This window comes from Peromyscus californicus, unplaced genomic scaffold, assembly GCF_007827085.1.
Source record: "Peromyscus californicus insignis strain IS unplaced genomic scaffold, ASM782708v3 Scaffold_23__1_contigs__length_62951481, whole genome shotgun sequence".
Classification (NCBI taxonomy): domain Eukaryota; kingdom Metazoa; phylum Chordata; class Mammalia; order Rodentia; family Cricetidae; genus Peromyscus; species Peromyscus californicus.
Window position 1 is genome coordinate 59,056,324 of NW_026294534.1, and position 22,090 is coordinate 59,078,413.

The following is a 22,090-nucleotide window of genomic DNA, read 5'->3' on the forward strand; positions in this document are numbered from 1 at the left end:
GAGCATATCCTGTTTTATATTTACCTAAGCACAGGTTAGGCAAATGGTTTGAAATATTTTGAAGTATCTCCTGTGCCCAGGCAGCCAGGCATAAAGGGACATGAGATCTGAAATCTTCTTAGGTGACAAGTGCGTGGAGCTGGGTAAGCCAATTATGGCCCAACACCTTTGGCATGCAAATTCTTTCATCTAGTAAGATCCAACATCCCATGTTGTTTTCTCAGGCCTTTGTAAACATATGTAAAGTAAAGCCTTTATGTCTGGCTTTAAGTGCAATGTATAGTAAAGTCTTTGTGTCTATCTTTGAGAAAAATGTTTCAGCAAAGCCTTTGCTATGTTTGGGTTATTCAGTAGAGGCTGAGAAATTGTTTTGAGACTGTGTGAACCTTGAAGAAATGCTCTTTCTCTGGAGGGTCTGCACTTGGTACTGCATGAGAGCTTGCAACTCCATTGACATTGGTCCCAAAACATACCTGGAAGACCTGGAGTTCTGGGATTTGTGTGGGTTGTTTGCTTTCATGGGCAGCAAGAGCAAGACGACTTTTATAGTTGGATCTTTCACTTGTAATTGTTTGAATAAAGTAACTGGAGTGAGCTAGCTGTGTGTCAGTCTTTTCCAAGAAGTCTGAACCCATCTGCTTCTTCAGACAATGAAGGCTTGCATCTTGGTGAACTTCTTTCTCTACTGTGGCACCTATGACCTAACATCAATATGGGAGGCGGTTTTCAGGTTCCTCGTGGCTTTACCCAGCAGGTCCGCATAGAGGATGATTAGGGCCACGGGCCTGAGTACAGGTGTCTGAAATGGTCTGCACTTGGCTGTGCTGGGGGAGGAGGTCCTTTGCTCCACCCCTTGGTGTCTCTATAAATACCTTCAGCCAGAGACAGTCAGGGCCCATTGGAATAGGTTCCAGGCCCTCTCATGGCTATCCTGTATTTTCTATCTGTTTATCTCCACAATCTAAATCCTTCTATCTAATATTTCCTGCTGCCCTCACTCAAGAAAACTCTGGGGAGCTGTGAGGTTGGTGGGTAAATGCCCCGTACATCAAACAATAGGCCTCCAAGTCAGAATATGACTTGAGTTCTTCTGGATCATAGTTACAGACATCTTTATTGAGGCTGAGTGGGAGTTCAGAAACAGTTGATATCTCTAGGATGATTTGGGGGCAGGGTTCCCTGAGTGCAGCCTCTCTGGCAACCTGGTTTGCATAGTTATTACCTTGAGTCTGGAAGCTTTTGCATTTTTGGTTTCCAGGATGGTGTATTATGGCCATTTCAGCTGGCAACCAAATAGCCTCTAACAATTTACTGATTTTGTGCTTATTTTTAATAGTCTTTCATTCTGAAGTAAATAATCCCTTTGTTTATAACTCTGTCCATGAACATGAGCCATGGGAAAGGCATACTGGCTGTCAGTGTAGATATCCACTTTTTCTTTCTAGCCCATCTTAAGGATTGTGTTAGAGCAATTATTTCTGCTCTTTTGGGCAGATGTGCCTCTAGGCAGGGCTTGTAACCAGATTACTTCTTTTTGGCCTGTGACCATCTCCCCCACTCATAACTGCTTCTTTCCTGAATGAAGATGTTTCCATCTGTGTAGAGATCTGCATCTCTGGTGATGAATATGATGTCTGTCAGGTCAGTTCATGGACCTTGAATGACATCCAGCATCTCCAGGCAGTCATGGATCAGCTCCTCAGGATCATTGTCCAATAGAAGGATGAATTTGTCAAGTCGGTCTGTCCTTTTCTAGGAGAAGTGCTTCATAATGAATTAGACAGGCATTTGACATCCACTGATTACCCAGACTGCAGTGGCTGCAATGGCTGTCAGACAGGAGGTCATCCAGAGGCCACTGCAGCCAGTATTTTTGAAATATAAGTCACTGTTCTCTTCCACAGTCCCAGACTCTGTCTCAGAACACCTTTGGCAATGTCCTTCCTTTCATGGACATCGAGGTGAAAAGGCTTGGAGACATTAGGGAGAGTCAAGGCAGAGGCTGAAGCCTCTTTAAGTTCTTAAAGGTTTGTTCATGTTCCTCAGTTCATTTTAAAGGGGTGTTATCCCCAGCCATTGTAGAGCACAAGGGCCTGACAATCTCAGAAAACTCAGGTATCCAGAGATGGCAGTATCCAACAGTTCCCTCTTGTGGGCCACAAGAATATATTATAGAGATTCAGCTGGATATTAAAGCTATATCTAGAAATTTCAGGGTATTTTTCTAGAGGCAAGCCATTTATTATGGAATATTTTGTGTTATCCAGTTTTTAATATTTCAGCTGTCTTCTGCTATGAAATTCTTGTGTGCTCAAATACTATAGACCATTTTAGCAAACAGCTAAGCTTCTCAGACACTGTTCCACTAAGTACTAACACCCCCTACAGAGCCTAGGTGACAAGCAGGCAGTAGATGCATAGCTTTGTTTCTTATGTAAATGAAGTTCATACTATCCCTTGCCTTCAAGCCTACCAGCCTTCCAGAGGAATTGACTGAGAACAATAGGGCTTTTTGCATTAACAGTGGCATTAAGGACTGAAGCAGAATTCCACAGGCAGACACAGAAATGCATGGCCAGGGAGAGAAGAGTGAGGGATGATGCAGGAACAGAGGAGACAGAACTGGCATGACCAGAAAGAGGACAGAAGGACAGAGATTCTGTAGAGGGTAAAACAGATCTCTTGTAGAGTTTTTCAGGGCCAGGGGTAAGGAGCCAGGAAGGATAGATAGAGGATGAAGGAACAGAGGATGAAGATCAGGTCAAAAGCATTTAGGATCTTACTAAAACTATGAGGACAGGAAAACTGGGCACAGAGAGGATATGAATGTAAGGACAGGGCTGAAGCTGTATAAATAGAATTTTGTCATAGAGGAATAAAGCTTATGGACAGAAGAACATAGTGTACATAGATTCCTTTCCCTCAGATACCCCATGCCATACATAGTGTCTTTCCCAGGACTCTGGGAGGAATTTTCTCAGGGCAGGAACTTGGGAAAATTCTGTTATCCTTAGTTCCCAGAAATTTCCTAACTTGTGTTTAGCAGTTGAAACTGAAGTTTGCTGGGCAGCGGTGGCGCACGCCTTTAATCCCAGCACTTGGGAGGCAGAGCCAGGCAGATCTCTGTGAGTTTGAGGTCAGCCTGTTCTACAGAGTAAGATCCAGGACAGGCACCAAAACTACACAGAGAAACCCTGCCTCAAAACAAAAGAGAGAGAGAGAGAGAGAGAGAGAGAGAGAGAGAGAGAGAGAGAGAGAAACTGGGGTTTGCATTATAGCCACTATGGGGGTTTGGGAGAGCTATCTTTTTCCTTCTTTTAGTCCATAACCCAAGTAGGTAACCTGAAGTGAGAAAATTTGAGTCTTCTTCTAGGAAACTTTGTATCCTAATTGGGCCAGAATCTCTAAAGGGCCCCGAGTGACTCTTAAACAGTCTTCTTCATCTTTTGCTGCTAAAGTAAATCATCCACATATTGGAGCAAAGTAACAGATGCTTAAGCCCTTATTGACTGCTTCATCAAAGATGGTAGGAGAGCTCTCAAATCCTTGAAGCAATCCGGTCCATGTCAGTTGTCCTGATATTCTTAATTCAGGGTCAGTCTGCTCAAATGTGAAAATGGGTTGACTTAATTTTGATAGGGGGATGGAGAAGAATGCATTCTTTAGATCCAATATAGTATGAATCTTGTGTTCTGGTGGTAATAAACTGAGCAGAGTGTATGGGTTCAGAACTGTGCAATAAATGGCCTCTACCCATTTGTTTACTTCTCTTAAGCCTTGTACTCATCTATAGTCTTGAATTCCAGGTTTGGGGACAGGCCACAAATGGGTATTCCAGGCTGACTGGCAGGGAATGAGTATACCTGCTTTTAAGGAGGCATCTGATATATACCCTGATCCAGGGCTTATGGGCTGATAGGGTACTGCTTGGCTCAAATGGGCATGGCCCCAGATGTAACCTCTACTACAAAAGTGGCACATATTTGGCCAGGGCAGAGGGATTGTCCTCTTCCCATACTCTGGAAACATCTTGAATTAATAACATTTTCCATTTCCCATCTTGGGGGTGAGAGGGATTTTTTTGGATTGAGCAGGTATTCTTGGCTTAGTGGGGAGGTTATAGTCAAGACTTTTGCAGGCCCTCCCACTTGTAACCTGGGGGTTGTCCCCAAGAACAAAATCATGGCCTGAAGTTTGCTCAGGAGATCCTGCCCCCAATAATGAGAAAAGGCATTCAGGGATGATAAGAGATGGGTTATAGTTCCTTGACCCAAGTCAACAGTAAGGTCAGTGGTGCACTTGTATTGTTTCACATCCCCTGTTGCCCCTTGTATCTTCATTGTCTGATTGCTGAGAGGTCCCAGGGGCTACTACAGGACCAAGTAAGTGACACCAGTGTCAATCAGGATCTCAGTAGGCTGCCCTAACATTAATAGTTACCATAGGTTCCTTGGGGCCCAATTCAAAGGAGCCTTGGCCCTACTAGTCTTCCATAGCCAGGACCAATTTAGGTTTGTGGCCTACCTGCCTCAGTGGTGGTCTTCTGTCCTGACGCTCACCAGGAGTCCACCTGTTTTCCCTGCAGGCATTCATTTTTGTCAATGCCTCATTCCTTTGCAGTAAGAACATTGATCTTTTGGTAGTAGTTTTTCTTCCTGATAACAATGACTGTGTCCTGCAGTGCTGCCACTGTGACTTGGCCCATCTTTTTGGCCATTTGGTCAGCCTTATTTTTCTTGTCTGTCCAATATCCTTTGGGCTATTTTTAATAGCTCTGACTTATTCTTCCCTGCAAATCCATAAAACTTTTTAATCTTCTTACATACATCAGAGGGCAACTGGGAGACAATAATCAAGTTAATCATACTAAGGTTTGCTATGTCCTCCAGATCCATAAAATTATATAGCCAATAAGCTTCCAGGAGGCTCTCTGGGAAAGCTGAAGGTAATTCTTCTAGTCCCTTCCTTATGTCAGTTACCTTAGACAGATTTGTGGGCCTGCATGCTGCTCTGTTCATCCCTCTATCAGAGTCTGGTGATAGATTCTGAGCATTTTCCTACCTTTCTCAGTGTTATAATTCCAAGGAGGCCTTCACCTTGGCAAGACTCACTCTTCCCAGCCCTCCATTTTTCAGGCAGTGTGGTTGTCCCAGTGATTGCCTCAGCCGCCTTTGTGAGATTCTGCTTTTTCTCTTCCATGGTGAAGAGAGTTTGGACAATCTGCTGAGTGTCATCCCACATAGGGAGATGATTGAAAAGGACAGAATTAGAGCGATCAGAGAATCAGGACTGACACTGAAATGGGAGTTCTGGTTTTTCCAGCTGTAGAGATCTGTAGTAGAAAAAGCAATATAGTATCCACCCAGATACTGCCTGCAAGGGGGCAAGGGCAGAAACAGGTCTTGCCTTGAAGTCAGTGATTGAGAGTTCAGGAAAGGTGGATGGAATTTGCTGGCATGAGAGTTCAAGGAGAGGATATAAGCAGAGTGGTGGTGGGCATACAGGATTCCCTGACAGGTATGTTGCATGAAGAAGGCTGGAATAGATTGAGAGGAGACAGGTTGTGGGGCAGGGAAAGAGGGAGCAGGAGAGGGTTCAAGGAGACCTGGGAGGGGATGGGTAGAGGGGCTGGAGAACAGTTTGGGGTACTCTGTTGGTCATTGGAGGGTGAGGGGTCAGGGAGGAATACAGGAGCTGGAAATGGGAGCCAGGAGTGGAGGAAATAGGGAGCAGGGGAGGGTGATGAGGTGGCGGGGTAGGAGCCGGTTCTGGAGACACATATGTCTGTAGCCTTCTGGGCAGTGCTAGATGTGTTGGATGGGATGATACTCAAGACACTGAAGGAAGCTCAGGTAGGAATGGCTATAAGTGGGGAGGGGACTCCAAGTCCTCTGGCAACTCCTGAAGGACTGGCTTTAGAATAAAGTCTTGGGCTTGCAGGGCAGATTCTCCTAGAGCAGGTTTTGGAGAGGGTCTTGAGTCTGGCAGCCACCTCCTGGAAGGCTCTTCTACTAACTAGGAGAGCTTGGCTGTCCTATTCACTCTGGATCATGAATACTCTCATCCAGGAAGGCAGGGCAGAATTGGCCTTGGCCCAGGGCAAAAAAATATACAACTTGATCTGGATGGCCAGGATTGCCATGGATATTTACTATTGTCCAGGCCACTTGTGGGTTAAAAGTGCTCTTGGGGACCAGTTGACCCCAAATTTGGGCCATTCAAGCTCACAAGACATTCGCAGCCCAATTTTGATGATGGGATAGCTGGAATCTTTCCTAACTATAGGGGTAAGTTTGTTAAAGTTTTTTAGAACATAGGTTAGAGGGCTGCCCACCTTACCAGACTTGTTTCCTATGTCATGCGTTCATCTAATTTAGTCACCCCAAGTTATAACACACAAAGATAGACCAGACACAAGACTGGACACAAAGCAAAAATAATAGAGAGGACAGTAGCAATTGGTGTCACACAGATGTTTCATCAGTCTGACCAAGAGAATTTAACAGATCAGAGGCTGTTTTAGTTGACTCCTTGTATAACCCCTGGCCTGCCTGACATCCCCACACTGGGCCCCTCCAAACTCTAGGTCTGGCTCCCAATGTCTTGGGACATCCTTGGCTTTGTTGTGTAGCCTAGGCATTGGAACACTTCTGACAGTGGCATCAAGATGCTGGGCCTCTCCAAAGTTTTTGACTTGGTCCCCAGTGTCATCAGGGCATGCTCAGAGCTCCAGGGCAGGTCAGAAAACAACTGGTGGCTCTGGCTGAAATCCAATTAACCAGAAATAACCAGTAGGCCATGGGGCATTCCCCTTTGCCCTGGACAAAGGATTGGTGGGTCTCATCAGACCTTCTGTCACCAAACTAGGATCCCACAGAACCAATGACTTACCAGAGGGATGCTTCCTCATGGGGGCGAGGGGAGAATAGGGAAAAAATCCTTGCTTTTTTTCTTTTCAAGTGTAGCCATTCATATCAGGAGTTCACAGAGTGGGCAGCACTTCCCCAGAGCCATGGGTCACCTAGATTAGCTATCCCAAGGTGCACACACCCCTCGGTGGCTCACCAGTCTCTCAAGGATTCCAGAGTGAAGAGCTCAAACCCAACTTCAGCAGAATTGGGGTGGATAGTCTATCCTACTGTGGCCTCCATATGTTAATCTTAAGATTCTCAAGTAAGAAAGGAACAAGTCCATGACTGTTCAGCTTAAAGTAAGCTGTATTTGGGTGCACCCAAGACTGGCCAACCAACTGTCTCCCCCCAAGTCCTGGAAGTCTCTCTTATAGGAGAGATAAGGTGTTCACAGGGGTGAGAAGGTTGACGGTTATTCATTGTTAAAAGGATACAATGGAAAAGGGATGAACAAAGGCAAGGATATACATCAAGTGAATGGCAAGTTTACATCAGACCAGGAACTTATTCTTGATTACAAATGGAAGTCTTAATTACCTTAGCACAGGACAAATGGAATTAATTAACAAGGACTTAACACAACAAACTGACTCTTCTCTTGGCTAGGATACAGCATCAAATAAACAGGAATTTTTAAAAAATCTGTTTTGGCTGTAAATAGAACTCATTGCCCGCAAGGTATAATTTTGGGTTTCGCCTTCCATCAACCTGTGATGTATTTTTTCCTGTTTTGGTAAGAATGATTTCTAATTGCATAGAATCCTCTTCCTCCTCTGAATTGTACTTGAGCCCAAATCCAGAGGCTCAGTGCTAAGACTTCTCTGCCTGTCTGCAGGTAAGCTGATTGCAGTGAGCTCTTTGTAATTCTTTGTCTTCCTATGCAAGGTGAGCAGAGATGTCAGGATCATATCTTACCCCAATTATTTTGCTGACTTGGAACTGCCTTCCAGGAGGGAAAAAAATCCTGAACTGGATCTCTCTGATCATTCCCGTTCAGTGGTGAGACTGACTTGATCCCCTGGGAACTGGAAAGTAGAGCCTAGGGAAACTGGCCTTCATATAAATGGGGAAGTCACATAGAGGTGTTCTAGCAGCTTGTGACCCAAATGGATAAATCCCTGAGTATTTAGTTAAAAGCATAGGATTAACTGTTATCTACTAAAGGGGTAAAGACCTAAGTCAAGAATGAAAGTCTCAGCCTTGTATTCCTGGGAGTGCTACAGGAGCAGGGGAAGTACATACTTTGTACTGCAGAGACAGGACTTCCAATGAAGAGGGGAAAGAAGCTTGCTTTAGACTGGGAAAGAGGGAGAGTTGCAGAGAAAGCAGAGCAAACTCCCTATTTCCTAGTTTGAGAGGTGTCAGGAGAGGGCTCCCAGCAACTACAATCCCCATACTGCATGAGTGCCCAGAATATGCCCAGAAAATGGAGTTTGTGATGCCTGGGAAAAGACCATAGACTCAATCCAATTATATTTAAAGATTTATTGAGTAGCTAGTAACAAGATGAATAATCTCTGAGCCAAATTTGAGATTGCTGTCCAGGAGGGGTATGGGGAAGGACTTTTAAAGAGGAAACCCACACAAAAATCTCCAATACTTATGTAAGCAAGCAAAAACTTCCATTCTGCCAGGTTAAGTGGTTAAGGGGAAAATCAAACTTTGAGGAAAACTCTTTTTCTTCAGCCAGTCACAGACATGTCTTTTCACTCTTAGCTACTAATCCACACAAAGTAGACAGAGTCCTGGAGCCACTTCACATGGCTAGAAAGCAGTGTCAAGCACTATTGAGCAGGGTGTCCTTTTGATATGCCACAAATCAAAGGGCAGAAGGTTTGCATTCCTGCCCCTGGCAATAGAGAGACAGCTATACATGATGTGATTGTTTTTGCACTTGCTTTGCATTTTTCTTAGATTGTTTCTACTTTGGGAGACACCTATGGAGTTGTCAATGAAGATGGAGACAGAGCAGCAGTGAAACCTGAAGAGGAAGGCTTGTGTTTCTGTTAAGTGCATATACTGCAAAGGAAATAAACTAAATGCTGGAAGGGGTTAATCCTTGCCTTTGGAATCTGCACACACTGTCCAAATGGATCCCTATCCATACAAAGATCTTGTGACACTTGACAGAAGTACGCTAATGTTTCCAGCCTAGCTAACTCCTGTCTGAACTATCTGCACTCCACTTTTTCCAGTCTTGCCTCTGTGCTGAATTTAAATATGAGCTCAGCTACTTTGCTTGAGTTGGCTATAAGAAAGTATTCTTGGGCCACTAAAATGCTTCATTTGATAAAGGTGTCTGCCACTAAACCTGACAACTTAAGTTCAGTCCATGGGACCTACACTGTGGAGGGAGAGGGCCAACACTGGCAAGTTGTCTTCTGACCTCTATGGGCATACAACTGTCTGTAATTCCAGTCTTGGGAAATTAGACACCCTCTTGTGGCCTCTGCTGATACCTGGGATGCACTTGGTATACACACTGGCAAAACTTATACACCTGAATTAATTTTTTTCTTTTCTTTTTTTTTTCTTCGAGACAGGGTTTCTCTGTGTAGTTTTGTGCCTTTCCTGGAACTCGCTTTGGAGACCAGGCTGGCCTTGAACTCACAGAGATTCACCTGCCTCTGCCTCCCGAGTGCTGGGATTAAAGGCATGCCCCACCACTGCCCGGCTTATTTTTTTAAAGTAATACATACATAAAAACCTTTTTTACAATATGGAATCATATATATATATATATATATATATATATATATATATATATATATATATATTGTAGTTGGAGTTTTCCTGCCTGGCCCACAGTCAGGACAAATCTCTGTCACCTGCCAGTCCCACAGTCGCTCAGACCCGACCAAGTAAACACAGAGACTTATATTGGTTACAAACTGTATGGCCATGGCAGGCTTCTTGCTAACTGTTCTTACAGCTTAACTTAATCCATTTCCATTAATCTATACCTTGCCACATGGCTCGTGGCTTACCGGTATCTTCACATTCTGTTTCTCATCGTGGCGGCTGGCAGCGTCTCTCTGACTCAGCCTTCCACTTCCCAGCTTTATTCTCCTCCTTGTCCCGCCTACACTTCCTGCCTAGCCAATGGCCAATCAGTGTTTTATTTAATGACTAATCAGCAACACATTTGCCATACAGAACATCCCACAGCACTTCCCTTTTTTTTTTCAAAAAGGAAGGTTTTAACCTTAACAAAGTAAAATTACATATAATTTGGGAATTTGGGCGTAGCTTCTCTTACTACTTCCTGCTGGAGGGGGACGCTGTATCTTATGGGGAAACAAAGAAAATTTTAGGATTATGGAATAGTCCATGAGGCTGTATCGTCTGAGCCAGTTGCCTTGAAACCATTCTGGATGTTGGATCATCTGGGCCATGGTGTCATAGGAGACCTTTCAGGGGGTCTTGGCTGGTCAAACCTGATGTATCTTAATCTTGAACAAATCCATAGCCTCTGGCTTTCTGTGGAAACAAAAGCAGAGTCTCCTTTCCAAAGTAACATATCCTTATATCCAAATTTTGAAGTCAAGGTACCTTTAAAATATACATTTTGGCATAACTCAACAGCTTTTACAATCAAATATTTTTCTGCAGTTAAAAGTCCCAAAGACAACACAATGCAGATTCTCTGTGTAATATCCATTTTAACATGGCTTATTTTTTATACTACCTTTACTGTCTCTTTAAAGACTTTATTTTTTAAAACTATGTATTTATTTCTATAACTCTATATATCATCTTTTTTGTCTCTTTCAAGCCTACGTATCTTTTACACACATTGTAAACTATTACATCTGAATCTGTCTTATTGTGAATCTATTGCCTTAAACTGCAGCAGCTGTGGCTGCTGGATCCACCCACCTCAGCTTCCCAACATGGCCATGGTTTACCGCCAGCTCTGGGAGCTATCGGGGGTCTATGCTTTTAACCAAGCAGCGTGTAGCCCAGAAACCTCCCCTTTTGCTCTGCACCAGCAAAGGCTAAATCCACCATGCAGCTCAAAGTGCCACTTGCAAAGGCCTCATTCCCGCCATAGGCAGGTCGAGCACACACGCTAGGAACCCACCAGTAGCTCAAACCAGCAGCTGCAGCTCATTTGAGAGAGACAATTAGGAACTGTTTTTAGCTCCGTTTTAGAATCTTTTCTCAGGTTTTAGGTGGAAACTCTTGCCACCACGTTGGACGCCATTTGTAGTTGGAGTTTTCCTGCCTGGCCCACAGTCAGGACAAATCTCTGTCACCTGCCAGTCCCACAGTCGCTCAGACCCGACCAAGTAAACACAGAGACTTATATTGGTTACAAACTGTATGGCCATGGCAGGCTTCTTGCTAACTGTTCTTACAGCTTAACTTAATCCATTTCCATTAATCTATACCTTGCCACATGGCTCGTGGCTTACCGGTATCTTCACATTCTGTTTCTCATCGTGGCGGCTGGCAGCGTCTCTCTGACTCAGCCTTCCACTTCCCAGCTTTATTCTCCTCCTTGTCCCGCCTACACTTCCTGCCTAGCCAATGGCCAATCAGTGTTTTATTTAATGACTAATCAGCAACACATTTGCCATACAGAACATCCCACAGCAATATATATATATTCACCATTTGCTTATCTGGTACCCTAGGAGGCCAGAAGAATGCATCAGATCTCCTGTATCTGGAAATACAGGTAGTCCTCAGCCATCTGTGTGGGTGCTAGAAACCCAACTTGGGTACACAAAAGAAGCAATACTACTAAGCAAACTCTCCAGCTCCTAAATATATTACTAAAATGCAGAAGGTGACAATGTCTCATTATTCCTTCTGCCTTCTATCACTTGACAGTGATGAAAGTCCATCAGATGTTTGCAGGAGGAATCAATGGGTTTCTATCCCTCTGTGAATGGACTCTCCACATTGTCTCTTATTTTCATTGTTAACACAATGCTCTTGATGTAAGTAAAGATAATAAAAGGCTTAATTGAAACCAGTCAGAGTCCAGTCAGATTATATTAGGATAAGTTCCATAATTTGAGATTACTCTTTCATTTTCAAATTTTTTTTTTGAGAAAGGATATCTCTACATAGCCATTGCTATCCCGAAACTCACTGTGTGGACCAAGCTGGCCTAAAACTCAGAAATGTTGGCTTGCCACTGTCTCCTAAGTGCTGGAATTACAGGTGTGCATAAAACCCAGCTGAGATATGTTTTTAGAATGACCAATCTTTGAATCAGAGAATGAAAGGATAAAATAATATTTAAAAAGGAACTATCATTGTTCTGATGAACAGTAATACTTCTTGATATTCTATAATTATAATTTAAACTGGCAAATCATTCCATATGTTCTCAAAAATGAATTATTTTCTTTGTTTTTTTAATTTTCACCCATTTGAAAATGTTTGAACTATGTTTGTGTGTATACACCTGTGCCATAGTGTACATGTGGTAGTGAGAGGACAACTTACAGGTGATTATTATCTACTTCTCCTATGTGAGTTCTAGAGATGAAATATAGGGAGTTCGTTTGGCTGCAAGTGACCTCAATGGCACTTATTTGGGTTTTAAAATTATTTATTTATGTGCGGGTATGTGAGTGTGCATATACCATTGCCCAAATGTAGAAATAAGAGAAAAACTTGTGGGAAAATGCAGATCTCCTAGAGATTGAACTCAGGTAATCAGGCTTAGCAATAACCAACTTTACCCAGTAAGATAATTCTCTGGCATTCATTTGTGTTTCTGACAAAGTGTTATGAACAAGTATTTAGTTCTCAGAATAAACTAACACAGTCCAAAAAAAATAGCTGTACATCATTTTCATTTGCAGATAGAATTTATTATTCAAACTGTCATATTTTCCCCCATCCTTAGCTGACAATATGTTTACCATCTGAAAACACAATAGTTTACTGATGCAATTTATCAACTTATTGTATTTGAGCATCAGTTAGATGGCTCCGTGGAAAATGTGTGCAAGGCTGGCAACCTGACTTTGATCATCACATATAGATAGCCAAATGTATATCCTACAAAGTTGTCTTCCAGTCTCCATATATCTGTCATGGCCTAAAAACCTATAATCACATTACACACACACACACACACACACACACACACACACACACACACACACACACACACCAGAAAAGTTTTTTAAAAAATAAATTTTGTTGCTGTTACATTATTAGGCAGTACTTCAAAATGATGTGCCAATGGATAACTAATGGAGATATGAAGAAGCATGAAATGTCAAAGAACATATACATGCCCATAGTACATTGTCTTAGCTAAGGTTTCCATTGGAGTGAAAAGACACCATGACCACAGCAACCCTTATAACAAAAACATTTAATGGGGTGACTCACTTACAGTTCGGAGGTTTACTCTTTTATACTCATGGTGGCAAGCAAAGCAGCATGCAGGCAAACATGGGGCTGAGCTGAGAGTCCTTACATCTTGATCCAAAGGCAATAGGAAGTGGTCAGTTTTTATGAGCATATATGAGACATCAAAGCCTACCTCCACAGTGACACACTTTCTCTAACAAAACCACACCAACTGCAACAAGGTCATACTTCCTAATAGTGACACTCCCTTTGGGGGCCATTTTCTTTCAAACCACCAAACCATTAAAGTATTTATGAGATATACAGTTGATTGCTGATTATCCTACTTTATTACATCTCTACCAGAGAGATGAAAATGCTGCTTTGGATACACACAGGAGGTATTTAATGTTTCTTATAGTTACTTCTACTAGGCATTTTAACATTAACATTATTAAAATGTGTTCACAAAACTTGATATGTTGGGGGTATATCTTCTAGTCTTAGACTTGGACTTAGGAGGATAACACAAGAGAATCAAGAGGTCAAATGTAGCTTTGACTATTTACTGACATACAAACCAGGCTGGGTAAAAACAACATGTCAAGGGAATTTGTGAATATATGAAAAGCAAAACCAGGAAAAACAACTGACCACCATTTCACATATTCCCTTACTTGAAAAGTATGATCACACACTGCCTGATATTCAATTAAATGATGGACCATTTAGATGATGGGCATCCCGTTCTATACATTACAACAGAAAAATACCTATCACCAGGTGAAAGCACACTAGAAGATGAACAGAAGCCACAGAAGGAAAATGTGAACCACCAAATAAACTTCAGTAAATGGGTTTGCCACACATACAGTACAGTTCAATACATATTCCTAATATTTCAAAGTACAAACCACAATTGGTGATCTCTACCATTACACTTGAGTGAACATGGTAAATAATTCACTGCCTTCAAGGTTATGATGAAAAAAGAGATGAAACTTTTTTCTTGAAAGTGAAGGCAATTGTGATTTCTAAAGTCTTTACCAAATCATTTACATGAATATGGTTTTTCTTGTGTATGAGTTGCTTCCTATTCCTAACATCAAAGAAAAAGGCTTTAAAATACTTACAGAGCTAGAGACATAGTAGAGCAGTTAAGACAGGTTCATTCCCAGGACCAAGGCCAGAATTTTGACAATTTCCTATAATTGCTACTACAAGAAGATTACAGGGTCTAACCATCTTGGGGACCAGCATGCACATGCACATGCACATACCCACACAAAGACATAAATCACTGAACAAAATTTCACTCATGGATGTTTTTCTCATGTAAGCATTCATTCCTGTTACCCAGATGTTTAGGTATCTAAAGGCTTACCTATGGAGTTTTTCTGCATCATGAATTTGTTCAAGGAACAGAATACAAGCATGTAGGCTTAAAGTCAGAGAAATCAATCCTTCTCAGTTGGTGGTATCATTGGGATGATTTAAGAAATTCTATCCTGTTGGAGGAAATATGTCACTGGAAGTTGGCTTGAGAGTTTACATCCACATACCCTTTCCAGCTCCTTCTCTCTGCATCATGCTGCAGATTCAGGAGGTGAGCTCTGAACTTCCTGCTTTACCTACCATGTCTGATGCTTGTTGCCATGCCATTTTCATTGTGATACTATATCCCTTTGGAACCATAAGCCAAATTAAACTATTTTATAAGCTGCCTTAGACATTACATTTTATCACAGCAACAGAAAAGGCACTACTGATGAAGTTTTACACCAGACGAATTCTTTCATGTAATTGAAGAAAAAAGTGAAATCTAAAAGGGCTACCTCATAGTTTAAATTCATAGGGATTTTGTTCACATGAGTTCACAGGTGCAAGTAAAATAAAGATGTACATCATAATGCTTGAACAGATTTTGACCCTTGTCAGGTCTTTTTCTCTGGAATAAATAATCTTGTATAACTGACTGTGTTGGCTAAGGATCTTATCAAATACTTTATAGTCAGATCTGCTTTGTTAGGAGTTCTTTCAGGTTCTCAGAAACTAATATGATGTGCAAAGGCTTTAACAGATTGATTACACACTAAATGTTTTACTCTTGTCTAAAGACTACCATGAAGTGCAAAATTTTTCCACACTGACTACATTTATAGTGTTTCTCTCCGGTATGATTTTTTTCTCATGATTTCAAATACTGCTACATATAAAAGCTTAACCACATTGCTTACATTCATAGGATTTCTCTCTAGTATGTGTTCTTTTATGTATTCGAAGATGACTGCTATCTGCAAAGGCTTTGCCACATTGATTACATTCATAGGGTTTCTCTCCAGTATGTGTTCTTTTATGTGTTTGAAGATGACTATGACGTAAAAAGGCTTTACCACATTGATTACATTCATAGGGTTTCTCTCCAGTATGTATTCTTTTATGTATTTGGAGATAACTGTGATGTACAAAGGCTTTACCACATTCATTACATGTGTAGGGTTTCTCTCCACTATGTGTTCTTTTATGTCTTTGTAGATAACTGGGAAGTGCAAAGGCTTTACCACATTTATTACATTCATAGGGTTTCTCTCTAGTATGTGTACTTTCATGTATTTTAAGTTTACTGCAACGGGCAAAGGCTTTGCCACATTCATTACATTTGTAGGGTTTCTCTCCAGTATGTGTTCTTTTATGTATTTGGAGATAACTGTGATGTGCAAAGACTTTACTGCATTCATTACATTTGTAAGGTTTCTCTCCAGTATGTGTTCTTTCATGACTTTGAAGGTCATTGTGACGTGTAAAGGCTTTACCACATTCACTACATTTGTAGGGTTTCTCTCCAGTATGAATTCTTTCATGACTTTGAAGATCACCATGACGTGCAAAGTCTTTGCCACATTCATTACATTTGTAAGGCTTCTCTCCAGTATGTGTTCTTTTATGTATCTGAAGATGACCATGACGTGAAAAGGCTTTACCACATTCATGACATCTGTAGGGTTTCTCTCCAGTATGTGTTCTTTTGTGTATCTGGAGATTACAATTTTGTGAAAAGGCTTTACCACATTCATTACATCTGTAGGGTTTCTCTCCAGTATGTGTTCTTTTATGTTTTCGAAGATGACTATGATGTGCAAAGGCTTTGCCGCATTGAATACATTTGTACGGTTTTTCTCCAGTATGTGTTCTTTTATGTATTTGAAGATGACTATAACATATATAGGCTTTACCACACTGATTACATTTGAAGGGTTTCTCTCCAATATGTGTTCTTTTATGTATTTGGAGATAACTATGACGTACAAAGGCTTTACCACATTCATTACATGTGTAGGGTTTCTCTCCACTATGTGTTCTTTTATGTATTCGAAGATGAGTGTGATCTACAAAGTCTTTACCGCATTGATTACATTTGTAAGGTTTCTCTCCAGTATGTATTCTTTTATGTATTTGAAGGTAACCATGACATGCGAAGGCTTTACCACATTCATTACATTTGTAGGGTTTCTCTCCAGTATGTGTTCTTTTATGTCTTTGGAGATAACTGTGATGTGCAAAGACTTTACCACATTCATTACATTTGTAGGGTTTCTCTCCAGTATGTGTTCTTTCATGACTTTGAAGATCACTGTGGCGTGTAAAGGCTTTACCACATTCATCACATTTGTAGGGTTTTGCTCCAGTATGAATTCTTTCATGACTTTGAAGATCACCATGACGTGCAAAGTCTTTGCCACATTCATTACATTTGTAGGGTTTCTCTCCAGTATGTGATATTTTATGTATCTGAAGATGACCATGACGTGCAAAGACTTTACCACATTCATTACATCTGTAGGGTTTATCTCCAGTATGTGTTCTTTTATGTATTTGGAGATTACAGTTTTGTGCAAAAGCTTTACCACATTCATTACATTTATAAGGTTTCTCTCCAGTATGTGTTCTTTTATGTTTTCGAAGATGAGCATGACATGAAAAGGCTTTTCCACACTCATTACATTTGTAGGGTTTTTCTCCAGTATGTGTTCTTTTATGTATTTGGAGATAACTACGATATGCAAAGGCCTTACCACATTGCTTACATTCATAGGGTTTCTCTCCAGTATGTGTTATTTTATGTCTTAGGAGACTACTCTGACATGTGAAGGCTTTGCCACATTGCTTACATTCATAGGGTTTCTCTTCATTATAATTTTTTTCATGATTTTGAAGACCATTGTGACATGCAAAGGATTTACTGCACTGATTACATTCATAGAGTTTCTTTCCAGTATGAATTCTTTCATGTCTTTGAAGATGAGTGTGATATGTAAGGGCTTTAGCACATTGAGTATATTCAGAGGGTTTCTCTCCAGTATGACTTCTTTCATGCCTATGAAGAAAATTGCCACATGTATAAACTTTACCACATTCATTACACTGATGAATCTTTTAACCTAAATGAACTAATTTTACAATTTGGCTTAATTGTAAAAAGGAATCAGATCTTAAAGTTTTATCACTTTATTTACATTTAGAGTATTCCCTTTCATTATAAGTTGTTTTGCACTTTTGAAAATACCTGTGATGGTAAGAGCCTTTATTACATGGCTCACATTTATAACATCCTTTTTCCATATGAGTTTTTTCACATATTTGAAGTGAATTGAAGAATTCAGAGCTTTACCACACTAATTGCATTCATAAATTTTCCTATAGTGTGAGTCATACTACATTTGCAAAGTGAACCAGGACAAACAGATGAATTTCCACATTCCTAATACTCATAGAGCTTTTGTGCGGTATGAGTTTGCTAATGTATTCCTGATGCAGTTGGAAAACCAATTAATCACAAACTTGTATCACATTCTATAAGTCTACTTAAAGTGGGGACTATTATACATCCTTTAATTATTCTAGGAGAGAGAGAGGTACATTGCTTCTTTAAATATCTCTATGCTCACATGGCTTGTATCTATTGTGACATCTAATATACCTATGAAAAGAAAAATAACAACTGAATGGTTTCCACATTGCCTTCACACAGTTTGACTTCTTGTTCCTCAAAGACATGTGGTTTATGGATTTAGGTTTCTCCGCAACAATGTTCTTGAGTCTCTGCTCACTCTGCCTTAGCAAAACTGCCCTGCTCACTAAACTTAGCAAAGTCATTACAAGCATATGAGTAACACTAGCTTTACCATGAACAATTTGCTTATAAGAAGATTTTGGACATATACTTATCACCTACTCTACATGTATGTCTTTGCAATATAGGAATCATATAAAGTAAACATATTGGTAGTTCTATAGCATAGTTATCATGGAGCTATGGTTAAAATAGTGATATCTGTTAAAGTGTTGTTTCCTTGTCTTCTTTCTTAGAAGAATGCCTTACAAACACAAACCAGCTCCCTGACACTGAAGTACATGGTTTTGTGAGAATTTAATAATTATCAATACACTTAAAACTGTGCTTATTTATACTGTTGCTTTCTTTAAAACTTCCAGGAATATTAAAATTTCTTCAGAGGCACATTTGTATCCACTTGCAGATAAAAATTACCTTCCATGTCTTCTAGAACTTTGACAATGTTCTTCAATATTATGGTCTTCCCAATTGTAGCCTAAAATATAGTACCAGAAAATGTATGATATATTATTGGAAATTACGCAAAATAAGTTATTATCATCAGTTTATCTTAGAACCCTGCCTGATTTATTCACCTCATTCTTAGTCTTTATCAGTCAAAATTACAGAAGAAACAGTTATCCCCTTATTTGGGAAAGGGAAGGAACATTCACAGTCTTACCTATCACAGTGAGGTTCCTGTAGGTCTCCAGCATCACATCTTTATAGAGCCTCTTCTGGGAAGGATCCAGCAAAGCCCACTCTTCCCGAGTGAAGTCAACATGCACATCATCATAGGTCACTGCATTCTAAAATATCCCATACATGTGTACAACGGAAAGCATGATAGTGACAATACTGTAAATGTATCCTTCTTTGATAATATATTCATATAATTCTGGTGCTTCCCATACTTATTCCATGACACAGAAATTCTAATGCAATTACCAAATTACTTTAGAAGGAAACTGAAAAGGAGATTCACCCCTGTCATTTTTATGCCCTTTGAATAAGAAAATGTCAGTTAACAGACATAAAGACAGAGAGAAGCAAACAGATCAACAGTACTGAGTACACATCAGAGAAACTGAATAAACAATTACTAACTCCAAAAAAAAATGTGTAATCTGGGTGTATTAGCTCATGTCTTTAAGTCCAGGACTCAGGGGGCAGAGGCGGGTGAATTTTATTGAGCTGGATGCCATCCTGGTCTATGCAATGAGTTCCAGGACTCCCCTCCAAAACTCAAACAAACAAACAGACAAGATAGAAAGAACTCAGAGGTTTTACTAAAGTTCCTACAAGAGTTATGCATTCACTCCAGTTCTGTATTCATCTCCCAAAAATCTGAAATGTCCCAGTTTAAATGGTACCATTAATGAGATCTTACTAAAAGGGAATGTGTATTTAAAGTTACAAGTGGGCAGGTGAAAACATTAGCAATATAAATGTTGATCATAAATAAACAACATAGGGCAAGAGAAATGGCTCAGTAGTTAATAGTTTTTGCTGGTCTCACAGAAGAGGTAGGCTCAATTGCAAATATTACATAGGGGCTCACAACTATCTATAACTCCAGGTTCAGGGGTTCTGAGGCTGTCTTCTGATTACTGTGAGGAACAGGCACACATGTGGTGCATATGCATGCAAACAGGCACACATGTGGTGCATATGCATGCATACAGGTAAAATACATTCATTTAAAAAAATCAAAACAAGACTCTCCTCCCCTAAGCTTCACCGTAGGACCCCCAGCCCCAGCAGTTTTACTGGACCCCAGATAAGACACTGCCCACTGCCCACTTAACCATTAAGCCTGCCCAACAATCCCAGACTCCATCCCCTCCTCTGGGCTCCACATCTCAGCCTACAACTTCTGAAGACTTCATCTTTACCAGAGGCCAGGCCACATCTAGGTATCCCAAGTAAGACACTGTCCACTGCCCATTAACACTCCTTAAAAATCACCCAACAATTCCAGTCTGTACCCCCTCCTAGGGATCCATATCCCAGCCTACTACTTTAGAAGGACTGTTCAGCTTTACCAGAGGCCAGGCAGAATCACAGCCCACTGCCCACTAACACTCTTTAAAACTTGCCCAACAACCCCAGACTGCACCCCCTCCACAGGGCTGCATATCCTAGCCAGCAATTTTGGAAGCATCCTTCAGATTTACCAGAGCATAGGCCAGATCTAGGGACCCCAGACCCAGCAGCTGTACTGGAGGCTAGGCTGGTCCTAGGAACCCCAGACCGCATACCCTCCTCTGGGCTCCAATTCCTGACCTACAACTTCAGAAAAAGACTTCCACTTTACCAGAGGCCAGACCAGATCTAGGGGCTCCAAAAACTCCAGAGGGAACACCATAGTGGGCCATTAGTCACTAGTAGAAGACTGAAGACTCACTAGTCAACAAAACTCTTGGCCATTTAGGCCAGAAGACCAGAGAGTAAATAGAAACCAAGGAACAAAGCAACTATCCAACAAAGACAAATCAACACCTATAATTATCCCAAATCCAGATGGATAAATGCTAGTGTAAGAACAAAATAACAGGAAGGGCACTATGGCACCAACATTCTTTGACAGCAAGACCTGAACAATCCAACACAGCCGAAGCACAAGAAAATGACCTTTAAAATGATTTTATAAAGATGATAGATGTCCTTAAATAGGAAATGGAAAAAAAATCCCTTAAAGAAACTGATGAAAAGACAAACAAAAAAAGTTGGATGAAATCAATAAATTCCTAAAAGAATGTTAAGAAAACACAAACAGCTGAAAGAAACTGTTCAAAACCTGAAAATGGAAATAGAAGCAATAAAGAAAACACAAACAGATGGAATCATGGATATGGAAAATCTGGGTAAGTGAAAAGAAACTACAGACACAAACACCACCAATAGTATACAAAAGATAGAAGAAAGAATCTCAGGCATTGATGACACAATAGAAGAAATAGATTCATCAGTCAAAGAAAATGTGTAAAAAATTTTTAAATCTAAAAAATTCTGTACACAAAACATACAGGAAATCTGAGACACTATAAAAAGACCAAACATAAGAATAAGAATAGAAGAAGGAGAAGGCACCCAGCTCAAACACTCAGAGAATATATTTAACAAAATCATAGAAGAAAGTTTTCCAAACCTAGAGAAGGACATGCATATAAAGGTACAAGGAGCTTACAGAACAACAAATAGATTGGATCAGAAAAGAACATCCCCTCACCACTTAATAATCAAAATGCTAAACATACAAAACAAAGAAAGAATATTAAAAGTGGCAATGGAAAAAGTCCAAGTAACATATAAAGGCAGAATCACACCATTAGACTATTAGAATCACACCAGGTTTCTCAATAGATACTTTAAAATCCAGAAGGGCTTGCACTGATGTTTTACAGATTCTAAAAGACCATGGATACCAGCCCAGACTACTATACCCAGCAAAACTGTCAATCACCATAGATGAAGAAAACAAGATATTTCATGACAAAGTCAAATTTAAACAATACCTATCCACAAATCCAGCCCTACAGAAGGTACTAGAAGAAAAACTCCAAACCCAGGAAGTTAACTACACCCACAAAAACACAAGAAATAGATAAAATCACACCAGCAAAACCCAAAAAAGGGAAACACACACACAGACACACACACTATCCTCACCAACAGTACCAACATCAAAATAACAGGCATTAACAATCATTGGTCATTTATATCCCTCAATATCAATAGG

At 40.5% G+C, this 22,090-nt stretch overlaps 1 protein-coding gene across 3 annotated transcripts in view; it reads right to left on the minus strand.

Moving 5' to 3' along the window:
• Positions 1 to 22,090, minus strand: part of LOC128119183 (zinc finger protein 431-like) — a 52,634-nt gene that overhangs the window by 11,390 nt on the left and 19,154 nt on the right. The window contains exons 2-4 of one of the 3 annotated variants that reach the window (XR_008221488.1): positions 19,031 to 19,157; positions 18,784 to 18,844; positions 14,620 to 14,743 (exon numbers count right to left, since the gene is read on the minus strand). Coding sequence is in view for 2 of the 3 variants with exons in the window: in XM_052752431.1 (XP_052608391.1) it covers positions 15,456 to 17,610; positions 18,784 to 18,844; positions 19,031 to 19,157 (2,343 nt within the window). In the remaining variant the exon portion in view is untranslated. Of the gene's footprint in view, positions 1 to 13,238; positions 17,611 to 18,783; positions 18,845 to 19,030; positions 19,158 to 22,090 lie in introns of those variants that run through there. The other 2 variants (XM_052752433.1, XM_052752431.1) reach the window with 2 other exon arrangements.